Source organism: Bidens hawaiensis, unplaced genomic scaffold (genome assembly GCF_021521415.1).
Source record: "Bidens hawaiensis isolate Kalapana, Puna unplaced genomic scaffold, B.hawaiensis_p1.1 tig00017381_1, whole genome shotgun sequence".
In the NCBI taxonomy this organism is placed as follows: domain Eukaryota; kingdom Viridiplantae; phylum Streptophyta; class Magnoliopsida; order Asterales; family Asteraceae; genus Bidens; species Bidens hawaiensis.
In genome coordinates, this window is record NW_027492633.1 from 389,298 (window position 1) to 403,123 (window position 13,826).

At 35.1% G+C, this 13,826-nt stretch overlaps 1 protein-coding gene, 1 non-coding gene and 1 pseudogene across 2 annotated transcripts; all 3 read right to left on the reverse strand.

The window, feature by feature from the left end:
• Positions 1-4,437: 4,437 nt before the first annotated feature.
• On the reverse strand, positions 4,438-4,546 carry LOC143553855 (small nucleolar RNA Z103; annotated as a pseudogene).
• A 402-nt stretch (positions 4,547-4,948) lies between these two features.
• On the reverse strand, positions 4,949-5,031 carry LOC143553856 (small nucleolar RNA R41). Its single transcript, XR_013138907.1, has one exon. It is a non-coding gene; the product is annotated as a small nucleolar RNA R41 (small nucleolar RNA).
• A 1,686-nt stretch (positions 5,032-6,717) lies between these two features.
• Positions 6,718-9,301, reverse strand: LOC143553824 (zinc finger protein GAI-ASSOCIATED FACTOR 1-like). The gene is made up of 3 exons (XM_077043725.1): positions 9,010-9,301; positions 7,954-8,350; positions 6,718-7,850 (listed from the first exon to the last, which is right to left on the reverse strand). Exons 1-3 carry the CDS (start codon positions 9,155-9,157, stop codon positions 6,800-6,802), a joined length of 1,596 nt encoding a protein of 531 aa, XP_076899840.1. The 5' UTR covers positions 9,158-9,301; the 3' UTR covers positions 6,718-6,799.
• Between the last annotated feature and the right edge of the window lie 4,525 nt (positions 9,302-13,826).

The following is a 13,826-nucleotide window of genomic DNA, read 5'->3' on the forward strand; positions in this document are numbered from 1 at the left end:
CCACTCCGACGTCATAGCAAGTGCGTTGCGGACGAACTCTCCTGGCCATGCATGCGCCGCATCGGAGGAACACCCCGGCGCCATGCATGCACAGTGCTGAGGGTCAAGACTCTAACGCCATGCATGCGCACGCAACCCTCCGCTATGCATGCGAGCTCAACTCCCGCCATGCATGCGCACTCAACTCTCCGCCGTGCATGCGCGCTCAACTCCCGCCATGCATGCGCGCTCAACTCTCCGCCGTGCATGCGCGATCAACTTTCAGCCGCCATGCATACGCGACCTTGGATCACCACTCCACCTCCATGCATGCGCGCACTGCAGATCAACACTCCGATTAGACCAACACTGATCACTAAAGAACGCATACATCTTCGCAGCGCAACTTTTTAAATCAACAAACTGGAGCGGAGGTCTTATTCTGCTCCGACAAGTATAACAAGGAAACCTCCCTCAATCAGAAAAGATGCTCGTGTCAGAGACGTGGAATACTTGTAGCCAAATACCATAACACTAACAATAGCACATGCTTGGTTACAAATTCCTCAAGTTCGGCTACGAGTCGCACAAGTACCTATGACATCATTATTATTCTGGCCGTTTGTGCCCCCATTATTATTTTGGAGACAAGCCGGGATAGTCATCCTGCGCAGAAGAGGCCCTTGTGGGCCAGTCATTATCATCATATTATAGCTCGTAAGTCGCCTCGCGCGCAAGCTTAATTATTTTTATAGCTCGTAAGTCGCCTCGCGCGCAAGCTTTATTATTTTTACAGCTCGTAAGCCGCAACTCTCGCATGCTTCATTATTTTACAGCTCGTAAGCCGCAACTCGCGCATGCTTCATTATTTTTATAGCTCGTAAGCCGCAACTCGCGCATGCTTCATTATTTTTATAGCTCGTAAGCCGCAACTCGCGCATGCTTCATTATTTTTAAAGCTCGTAAGTCGCCTCGCGCGCAAGCTTTATTATTTTTATAGCTCGTAAGCTGTCTCGCGCGCAAGTTACATTACATTATTATCGAGACGCGCACTTTATCTTTTATCAGGCCCCGCGCCACTATTGTTATGATGCGTGCTATATCTTATTCATGCCAGTGCACCATCATTATCATAAGGATCACAACATGTCACCATCATGGAGAAAACCTCTCAAAAATCAAAGACAATAAAGACAAGGCCGAAGAAAAGGGAAAAAACCGCCTCATGTCCTAACACACCTTATAAAGTCCAACGCTCCACCTAAACGCTTGAACGCCTAGGAGCAACACTGGACTTGGGGGGCTTGTAGGGGTATGGTACTAAACCCGGTTTTACGACCCTAAATTTATTATGTTTGGCTTATTTTATTATATGGAATAATACAATGTTATTGGGCTGAGGATGTTTTGTGGAGGTAACCCTAACTGGGCTAGGCCCATTAAGGTATCATGATGGTGGCTATGAGGCTCCCTATATAAGGAGGTCTCCACCTCCTTATCAAGGGTTGGTTGTTCTCAAGAAGAGCCACCACCATAACCATTTTTGTGTCTGTAAACAAGAGATCCTTGAGGTTTCTTAGCAGTCACCTCCACACCCCCAAAAACCATTGCAGATCTTAAGCTACCGGAGAAGAAAATCGAGTCGTGGTTCGTTCATCTCGAAGACCGGGGAACATCGTCATGGATCAGGTCAGATTCATTTCATGTTTCTACAGAAAGTATTGCAAGAATCTAAGAAATTTTAAAACATTTCATATGGATAGAACTCGTAGGGGTGTGCAAAGAAACCAAAATAACAAATCTGAAACTGAAGAAGCCGAAAGACCAAAACTGGAAAAATTTAACCGAAACTAAAACTGATGGTTCGGTTTTGATTTTTGGTGTAATAAAAACCGAACCGAATTTATTTATTTTTATTTTTATTTTACATGATTTATAAGAATTGAATAAATAGTTAACAATTAATAAAATTAACTATACCTAAAGTCGTCATTTTTGGTCAACTTTCTTTTCGGCATAAAATTTTCAACTTCAAATTGTAGCAGCCGAAACCGTGCCAAAACCAAACCGAAAAACCGAAACTGATAAAAAACAAAAGCGAACGGTTTCAAAAAACTAGAAACCGAAGTTTTGGAGTTCGGCTGGGTTTTACTCCAAAATTACACCGAAGCGCACCACACACTCCTCTAGATGATACGGTTACAAAGGGTGTATATTTGTCTATATTGTGAGAACTGAAGGTGGAAATTATTGGTCTATCTGGGATAGTAAAAGCAATACTTATGTGGATTGGTCTAGCCAGTAGGGTGTAAACGAGAATCATGAGCTACTTGGGATCGAATTGCTTTTCGAGCCAAGTTTAAACGAGCTCAAGCCTAAAAATAAACTTGTTTAAAAAATATACATGGCATTCACTTATAGAGCTTGAGTAGGCTTGCGAGCCTAAATGTGCCTAATATTATATAATTCTAATTTAATTTTTTAAACGTACGTACATATTTATAGGATAATCATTATATTTATACATAAATATGTTAAAAATAACTAAATGATAAACTGGCCGAATTTGAGCTTTTGTAAGATAAAGAAGCTTATGGTTAACTCGAGCCTAAAAATAACCTTGTTAAATAAACGAGCAAGAGATACATTTATCGAGCTTGAGTACGTTCGTGAGCCTAAACGAAAAAAAGAACTGAAACACTGTTTTTGTCTCATATGTCGCCATGTCGGTACACGAGTTCTTAACAAATTCAACGGTGATGGATTTGCTAAATGTAGCGGGCCAGGGAACTCAAGGTGGACCAAACGAAGAATCAATGAGGTTGAACCATGACGGGCCCAAGTTGCAAGCTGAAAATGGGGAATGTGGTTGAGTAAACACCAAGGATACCAGACAGATCGTTAACAAAATACAAGGAAGATATTCAGCGCATTTATGACCGTGGTGTGTATGTTGCAACTACAACTAGGAAGCAAGACATTTGGTAGCAGTATGGTTGTTGGGTGGAGAAGATGATAACTTCCATTTCCAGGTTACAAGGTTTGTAAGTGTCTAGACTCTAGATAGGAAATGGTTTAGTTATTTCTATCTTGTAAGAATGAAATCGAGATAAAAATATAAAATGATAACAATACGTTATGAATTTTCTCCAACACCCTCAAGTACATGAACAAGAGTAACCTGTTATATGAATATATTTTAGAGATTTGTTGTTAAATTCCTATGTGAAAATTTAAAGGCTTTTAACTATTAGTTAGGTTTTGCTGCGGTCAAAAGAGGGCAGCATGCACAGTTTTATGCAATTTTTGCCGCATTTTACTATTGTCAACGTGTAGTTTTCATGTCAATGTAGATTGTACCCCCGTCCGGCAAACCAAGCTCATACCGAACACATCCCTATGGCGTCCCCGCCACAACGCGCGGGCATACATACTAGTTTTATTTTTTATTTTTTATTTTTGATAGAATTAACGTTTTATTTAGTTTTTAAAATATAAGTACATATATTCCAAACTAAGGGTCAACAGAAAACCAAATTAACCGAACCAAAACGAACAACCGAAAAAACCAAACCAATAAAAACCAAATCGATGCATTAACCGACAAATATCTTATTAGTTTTTCGAAAAAACAATTTTTGGGTTTAGGTTTAGTTATCCATTTTAAATAAACTAAAAAAAACCAAACATTACCAATTTAATAAAACTATGTTTTCTATGTGTTTTTTAAGATGTTATGATTGAAAAACAAAACATCAAAAGAATCTACCATTGCCGTGATGAAGATTATGAAGATGATGAATATTAAGTCTAAACTTTGAAGACGAATAAGATAATAAATGAATATTCGGACAAATAAGATTGAGTCTAAACGTTGAATTCAATACATATATGAAGTACTCTATTTTTTAATTTTTATTTTTGTAATGTCTACTCACAATAAAAAAATTGAAAATAACCGAAAACAAAAATAATCAAAAACCGATTGGTTGGTATTCTAAAATAACTATAGCTTCAGTTTCAATTTTAAGTTTCACCAATAACCAAACAAAACCATGATCACCCATATTCCAAATATCAACCCTCACATCTTATCCTCCACCGCTTTCTTGAAGCACAAGAGTTCTAATGATGTTCAAACTAGGTTTAGTGTCCGAATAATATTTTTTTTTGCATAAATGACCTAAAAATTAGAACACCTTTGAATCTGGTAAACTTGTCTGCGGCATAGTAACTTTTGTATATTTGAATAGTTCATATAAAATTTTAGCCCAAATTCAATTTGATTATGCAAGTTTAGACGAAAATTTGAAACCAATAATTTGCAACCAGCGTATTAAACCGAATGCGAATCAGTTTTAAACTATTTTATATCGAATTAAAATCAAATTCCGTTTAAAAATTAACCAAACACAAGGTTTATTAATTGTTGCAAAAGTAAAAACAAAAATAAAAAAGATGGATCAGATTTCTGGCTTGAATTCTCTTTAAACAAAAAAAGAGAAATTGAAAATAGCGCACGGTATAATCAGATTCGATCATCTGGGGAAATAATCATCACTTCCATCCACCATAAATCAATTTTAAATCAAAAGTTAAAAAAATAAACATTAATCAGATAATTGTAGTCTAGAAGTATTTATCGATCGACATCGTATTTTCCGACAACTTTCTCATCAACTTAATGCCATTTATAATTAAATTATTTTTTTATTTTTTCTTTTTTTTTGAACGGCAAACTAGGATCATTTACTGACCACTAGAGTATCATCGTGTCACCAGCAGAACCACGCGATCATATCCATCTCCACTAGGCAATAATGTCTAACCATCAATTCAGAAAGAAACCTAATAAATCTTGAGAAAACCCATTTGTGAGATTCGAACCCAGAACCTTATGGTCCCTAAGCCTTATCCCACCACCAAAATATCACTAGGCTATAAAGCCATGGACTTATAATTAAATTATTAAGTGCTCGGAAGGATCCATTGGTTGTTTCTAATCATGAAACAAATCATAAAATAGGTAGATTTCAGCATCATCGCACCTCTAAATCATACAAAATAAAGCACAAAGAGAATATACAATACAGACCTGCAAACTGCTCATCGATGGTGTTCTGGAATTAAGTGGTGAATGGTGATGCGTATTTATACTTTTATTATTGTGGAGTTTGGGGTTTTAGGGTTTCTTGCATATTGCGGCGGGCCTAAGTTAGCGTTTTTGTCCTTCAAATATTAATACTTATCATTACGCACCCTTTACTTTTTTTTTTTCATTTGGAAATTAAATTTTCACTCGTGTATTCTAACTTCTATGCTAATGTCTAAATTAGGGGGTGGCAAAACACGTTTCGGAACCACTAGAATCGAGGAACTGGAACTGAATCGGTGCCTCAGTCTAAATTAATTTTATCATGAAAGAAGAATGCATATAATCAGTGGCGAAGCTTGGACTAATACACCGGGGGGGGGGGGATTCAAAACGTATAAAGAATTTCAAAAACGGAGGGGGGCAGGCTCAAATTTTCGGCCGAAAACGGCCAAATTTACACCACGTATACAAAATTTTGGAAGAAAACAGATAAATTTACTCTATTACGCAAAAAAAAAAACGGGGGTCGGGGCCACCCGGCCCTCACTAACCTTCGCCCCTGCATATAATTATATAAGCTTTTTTTGCAATTTGCAAAGTTTGCACAACTCATTTGATAAATAAACAATCAAACCGGTTATGCACAAAACCGATTAGCGAGAACCGACTTTACTGGTTCTGGAACTGAACCGGTTTACAATAACAGATTCCGGTTCCGGTTCTATTTCTCAGTCATTTCTTTATTCCGGTTCGCGAGTCCGAATTGTTGCACAACCCTAGTCTAAATGAAACACGACGCGTAATTACCCGACGGGCGTCCGAGTGTGTGTTAAACACATATTTTGGAAATGAGTTTAGAGTTGGTATTAATCTCTAATTTATTGTATTCATCTCATTAGTTTTTTAGTTTCATAAGTATATGTTTGAAACATTTTCTACGTATAAAGAGATTTATGTATAATGCTTGATATATAAGAAGACAATGTTATGCATTATCATCTAGTTGCTCTCCTTCCAATTTAGTCATGGTATCGGAGCTAGATCTCGACCAACAATTATTGTTATCTTTTTTGTCGCCGTGCAATAGATGTTAGCACTGCCCTCTTAGGTCAACATTGTTGAGTGTAAGTGGGTCTACTAGAGTACTAAATCAAACGCCACACGGATGGGTCTATGTAATACAAGGCAATTGCTACTCTGGTGTCTAGGTTGATTGCGGTGAAAGAATACATAATCTCTTGTGGCTTTACCTTTTGGATTTGTGTATATTATTACCTTTACATTGGCTTTCTATTTCTTGATCCTAAGAGTGAGAACTTGCTTTGGACTTGTGGTCCTGCTATTCTCGGAAGTTTTGAGCATCACGTGTTTCATCCATGTTAATTGCGGTATATTTCGCTCTAAACTAGTGATATGAACTAGGAACCTTGTTGATGATCCAATATTTAAAATCAGATAAGTATTAACAGTTTCATATAACTATTGATATATAAAAAAATAAGATGAAGTTAACAAATTATTGATCATTTTTCTTTTCATAAACAAGATGGCAATTGGCATTTTGGCAAGCGTCTATAAATCCTTAACCATTACAAAGTTAGTTTCATGACCAATTAACAAAGCACAAAACCCATTTGGCCCATTAAGTCCATTAACGCTCTTCAGGACCATTTTACTTCATCTTAACATAATGATCTCTTACAAATGGGCTTTGGCCTCCCGGTCTCATTCATCCCAAATGGGCTTTTCATGGGCTGAAGACTCCCCGTGGATAAGTTGTTGAAAAGGATTCATTACTTGACTTGCTGCTTCAAACCCATTCAACCGTTGTTGTTCTTGGATATTTAGTGGTCTAGATCCTCCAATACCTAAGAAATCAACTGTTAACGTGTCGTTTCCGCCATGACCACCGCCACCACCACCAAACTTTGACGTGCTATTCCCCATACCTTGAATGAAGACAGAGTTTTCATCACTTTTATCTTCGCGATTCTCCACATTCTTTGCAAATTGATTACTTTGATCTCCTCCCATTAACATTTCACTATAAATCCCTATATCATTCATAACGGGATTTGGGCCGGGCCCAAACATATCTTGTTGGTTGGGATTTTGAAAAATATTATATCCTTCACTACTCGCATTTAATCCAACCATAGTTGTTTGATTACGTTGGACATGAAAGTCATCATAGGTACTAGCCCGTTGAAAACCATAGGGTGATGTGGGCCTTGGCCCGGGTGAACTAAGTTGATCCGGGCCAGTCATGCTTGTGACAAAGGTCTTTTGCATCATTGGGGAATTAATTCCATTGCTTGCAGTAGCACCCATTTGGGCTGCTTTCTGAAGCAAGGCTGTCGCGGACATATGGCCCGCGGGCCCAGAAAGCAAACCTCCATCTTTACTTTCGTTTTGGAAGTACCCATAGCCCGACGAGCCATTTGGTGAGCTAAGTTGTAGCCCAGAAGATGATGAGGATCCACCTCTTGGGTTTCCAAATAGGGTGCCCGAGCTACTAGCGAACATGCCACCCGACATGTTCAATGGCTTGAACGGCATTGGAACTAGCTCTTGAGGAAGAGACTTGGTCTGGTGTTTCGGGTCATAATTGTTGAAATCTGGTAACCCGATTAACCCTTTGTTTCGAGAGTCGTTTAACTTAGATGTCATTAAATGATCATTAAGATGTTGAGGTTGTAATATTTCTTGGTTCACCTTGTTGTTTTCTTCAGCTAACGCATCACAAAACGCTCTATGAGTTATAAAACTATCCCTCCTGTAATATAGAAAAAAAACATTAATTTTATTTAGTAAAAGATTAGAGAACCATGGGTCATGACTGCATCCATAATTAACAATGACTATCTTGTAAATCAAACCTAGAGAAGATAGTCCCACAATCACACTTATACTCGCGAGTGCCACAAGTCTTTTGATGAGCCTTCCAGTCCGACTGAACCGCATATTTCTTTGAACACTTGTCACATTTCCATTTCTTTTCTCCATGTTTCCTACGATAATGTTTTTTGATCCCTGTAAGATCCCCTAGTGCCCGAGCCGGATTGTGATGAACACAAGATGGTTCAGGACATACATACACACGTTTCCGAGCATCTGTGCTAGTTCGTTGTCTCAGTTTCCATGGAAGATCATGACCTCTTCGGTGCAATTGTAGATTTTGGTCTCTTTGAAATCCTTTGTTGCACATTTCACAGACAAACCTGATTGTGGCCATTAGTGTCGTTGGTGATAATGCAATCACTTCTGCTGTAGGATCTGTGTAAATTTTTTAAAAAGTATTTAAGCTAGCTATTAATTGTGATAAAAGTAAAAATCTCATTTAATGAAATTCTTATAAATACCAAAAATTCTTAAATAAACGATTTAAAATAAATAATAGTTTCATTGATTTTTTTCCCATTATTACTTCATATTTTAAGTTAACAAAAGAATATAAGTACTATATAGTAACTAGAATCAATATAGTTTATTTTATTCACTTTTTTTTTTTTTAATTTTACATTTAAAAAAGTTTCAGAGTACGTAACTGAAACACCTAATAAACGTTTAATTAGTGACCTTAGAGTAATAATAGTTTGGATGATGTTAATGAAATATTTGTGAAACTTGGTTACTAGTCTATAAAATTTTACTTTTTATATTATTTCCCATGTACACTTGAAAATTGTGTTGTATGAAGTATGAACTATGAAGCTTCAAATCTTATAAAATGAGGCCATGGAATGATATGATTTTTCCAAGACAATACAAGAAAAAATCTATTTCTTTAGAAGATATCTAAACGTCTTTAATGAGTTAAAAATAATGTCACACATGTTTTCCAAACCTCTGTATAGAGGTATTGGGTTCAACTCTCATAGACGACACGGATTAAAAGAAATCCACGATAAGAATTATTAAACAGACAAACAAACCTGGAGTACCTGGTAGGTTTCTTTTCCTTTTAGGAGGTGGTGGTGGGAGTGTAGTTCCACCATGGAAGTTGGTTTTAAGGTCTTGAACTTGCTTTTCCTGACCGTCTTCTCCCGACGAAAAACTCCCTTCATCTGCTGCTATTGACATATCTTTTTGGCCAATAAGTTATAGAGTTTTATGTTGTATTAATTTAACAAGAAACAAGTAACCAAAATATATCTGGAATTGAAGGTTGGTGACGAAGACAAAACCAGAGAATAATTTCTAGTTTGAATTATTGAAGAAGATGAAGGAGAAGAAAAGGGTTTGCATGTATTATGTATGTGTCTTTGTTTGGCTTATATATTTATATACAAGTCGTCCTCCCTTCAACTTTTTTTAATATATTTAAGTAACATCCTTGATTGTCTATATATGATGTAATGGTGAGTTGTGAATTAAATATTAACCTTTCAATATGATGTTTTCGAAAAATATAGAGAGAAACCTATCTTTTTCTTCAACTTATTATCAAGTTTTAAAACATTTAATAGCTAGCAACTACTGGCTACCTTCATAACAAAGTTTCCTAAACCACTGTGACTTAAGAAAGTATTTAGGAAGCCATAATCCTAGATTTATATTTCAAGAACAATGTCATGTGTTTGTTTTACACATTTTTTGTTTATTTATGTTAATTGGCTTTGGATAGTGACGATTGTTTTGGTTGATTATAATGTGCGTGATTCACAATTTCTTTTAGTCACTAGACAATGTAAGCTTGTTTTAATTAACGATTTTGCTCTTTCGTTTCCCTTGTGGTTGTGACTCTAGGCAGCACGCCAACCTATGACTTGAACCCTGATAACTTCGGGCAAGGGTTTACACTAACAAGTAGGCGGGGGCGTCTCGCTGATGCCTTCTTGTTATCTTAATGTTTTAGGTCCACGAACTCAGATGGCTCAAAGTGACATTTAAGGCCTGGCTTTACCATCTGAAGCCATTAATTTCAGCGCTCTTAGTTCATAAGGAATGTCGTGCTTCTAGCTTAATCACTAACATATTTACATATTTGTGATACTTTACCGACTTTTTTATAAATATAACATTTATATATATTATCGAATAAATTAGCCTTTAATGTATAACTTTATTATCTATCGTGTCAACTTTTCGTGAAACATGACCTTTATACCCATTTAAATGTTATTTAACCAGTTTCATCAAAATTCATAGATGAGACGAAATGTCACTTTTCGTGAAACATAACCTTTTATTTTAATATAAAAATAACAATTCCATCTATACTAAGTCTAAATAGTTTTATTTTAATTTTATATTTTTTTAAAAGAGTGATTAGAATTTAACTACTCTAGTTCCAAATTGTTTGGTCGTTAAATACTAAATGTTTCCTTCACTTCATGTTCTTTTGTCTAATTGTTTCATCTTACTTTTACATAATTATAATCATTTTAATTTCAGGTGTTTCATCTCAATCATCGATCTTATTGAAGAAGATTTGAAATAAATTATGTACTCGGTCTGATATTCGATTATAATTCATGTTAATTTCATATCCGGTCCAAATAACTGCCAGATCGAGTGTATATGTTTCTATGTAATTTTCATAAAAACATATCATCATTGTTGTAATGTGTAAACGCTTAATATGCGATTGGCCGATGGTTGGAGTTAGTTGTTCTGGATCCGAAAAGGCATGCCAAAGTCATTGCCTGGGTAGAGGCGCTGCAATCGAAGAAATCGAATAAGGTGGTCGTCGAGGCTATTGTTTTTACGAATTGGTGGAAGCTGTGACGGATCAGGAATGATTGGGATTTCGGGATCAAGAACATATGAAAAGAGACAGTTTTTGATGATATAACTACTGTCTCTTTTTTATGGGTCAGTAATAAGAATCGGAAGAAAAACTTGAGTTGGGTGGAGTGTTTAAAAAAACCCCTTTTGAATTTGTAATTTTTTGATCATTGGTTAGCTTCTTGATAGTTGTTTTTACTTTTTAATAAAATATCGAATATGTAAGTAAAAGTTCATAAATTATGCTATTATCCCAAATAATATATTTGACCTATAACGCGAAATATTTTAAAACAAATATATGGTCCCGTACTCGAAATGCTCATTTCGTTACCCACCCCAAATGTTTCGTATCTGCCCATCGATTTCAAGTTTATTTGTCATCCTTATAATTCTCGATATGTTAACGTTGCTCGACTCCTTCCACACATATTGTCCCCTTCCTCTCTCCTCCCTGACAGTCCACCCCTTTTCTTTCATCTTCGACTCCTTCCACACATATTGTCTCCTTCCTCTCTTAAGTAGGTATCGTGTCATCTACTTTACCTCGCCCGAAGAAAATTGTTTAACTTACCTTACCTCTCTTTATTTAATGTAAAATTGATTGTTAAATTATTGTGTGTGTAGAAGATTTTAAAAGCCGTTAACATTTTAACTCACCTTGCATTTAACTACCCTTAACTCATGAAATGAGTGGTATGTTACTCGTTAACCATTGTCAACTTAGCTTTAATACCCTGGACGTTAAAGTATACCCCCGAGCCTAATAAATCTGTTATAAAATTAGAAAGAAGGCGACACAAATTAGAATATTAAACAAACTAACAAAATTCTAAAACTCCAGTCAATATAATTTTTCACATCTTAGTAATATTTTAATAAATGTGTTATAATTTATTGTTATATTTCTCCATCAATCACCCAAAATTTCCACATGGTTTCCATCGATGAATATCGATGTATCTAATGTAAAAAGATTAGCCAACAACGTAAAGACGATAATAAGTTTCCATAATTTTGTTTATTTTAATTTTGAACAAATCATATTTTAATATTATATTAAAGACAAAAATATATAAATAATTAAAAGATGGAGATCAAGACATTTACTAATTGACATAAACAAAGGAACCTCAAGGATAAAACCAAACGGCATGCATTATAATTTTCTGTTTTTTATTCCATAACTTGTCCTGCGAAAATAACACCATAAATTATCGTCATTAGTAAAACAAATTAATTCATATGGATACAGACATATTTATATATTGACACAAATAAAACAATTACATTATAACTTACTTCTAAACAAAGTTATAGAATACTTTTAACATTTATTTTTTTTAGGCTTTGATATATGAAACTTTTTAACGTGTTTTAAACAAAGCAAGGATTCTTTAAGCCATGGGGTATATATTCACACCCCTTAACTTCACGAACTATTGTAGACGTCACATCACCTACTTTACTCATTTCAATCCACCTCTAAAGAAATGGCTTAACGCCTCTTAACCCTTCACAAATTAATTTAAACATAAATTATATATTATTTTGTGTGTACGTAAAATGTTTTAAAGCCCGTTAACACTTTAACTCATCTTGTCTTCAACGCCCTTTTACCCATGAAGGAGGTGATGTTACGCTAGTTAACCCTTGCCAAATCAGCCTTAACGCCATGGACATTAAGCCATTAAGGTATACCCGAGGTTTTTATACGTGTGAATTGAATTCTTTCCGCATGTGTTTAACTCACATTTTTAGTCATAAAATATCAGTACTATATTATACTCCGTAATACATATGGTGAGAAAAACAAATTTAGATCATATTTAAAAGCATTATAATGATTACCATTTTTTTTATTAAAAGCATTACTTATTGTTCCTTAATCCATATTAATGAAGAAATAAAGTGAAGGAACCATCTCTACTACATAAAAGGCAATGTGATCTTCTTGCAAAAATTAATAATGGTACAACTTACATACTTAGTACTTTGCCTAAGTAAAATTTTAATTTTAGCTATTTAGCAAATTAAGCTATATGTTTAGCCCTTCTAATAATAATATAAGTTGTAAAGCCATACCAAATTAAGTTGAGTTAGTCTTGGCTCAACATAGCTTGTTAACAACGCGTTTGTTCCCTCCTCTAGTTTGTGTCTGTGTGTGTACACTACTAAGGTGTTTGCACAATGCGGCAAAGTACACATGTATTGGTAATCATGTAACATGCATTTTTTAAATAAAAACTATAACAATATTATACTCAAATTAAAGATTATAAAATGCTCGTTTACACAATGTATGTTTCTTTAAAAAATTTAATGTTTGGAAAAGTTATGACCATTTAAAAATCGTTGGTTAAGTTGTTCCAAATAAACAAATGAACACAAACAAACACGTACTCTTCTAGTTCATGTTTGTCCCTTAAGAAAACTAACGTGTTTTTTATCATTAATGTTCGTTATTATCTTAAAAAAACAATTCGCGAATATAAATGAACACAAATACAAATAAACAAACATCGATAAGAATTAAACGTGAATATTTAGACATGAAGTCCAAGTACCATGATATATTGTTACATCCAACATTTTGAAAGTAAACAAAGATAAAGTCTAAAATCCTAGAAAATTCAAAAGTTAAGTGGAAAACGAGCTTTGAAACACCATCTTCAAATCACACAATTATTCCCGCATCTACTCCAAAGAGTACTCGCTCTACCAGATGAAAAAACATTGGCCTATCCGGCTACCCATATACCTAGACATATGATTTAAACAAATTATATAAAGTACGCGCACTATACCGCACATGAAACAACAATCCATAACAGTCACTGATTTTCATCTAGAATTGCTTCAAATTTCGGGGTTAAATTTAAGTTTATACACAGAAATCTGTGACTGGACGCGTTATTTTTGTTTGTTTATTAAACAAATAACTTCCAACTGGACGTGTCATTTTGTAAATTAAGTTAATATTGAACACTCCGTTAGACATTTTCATGATGTTAAACTGTTT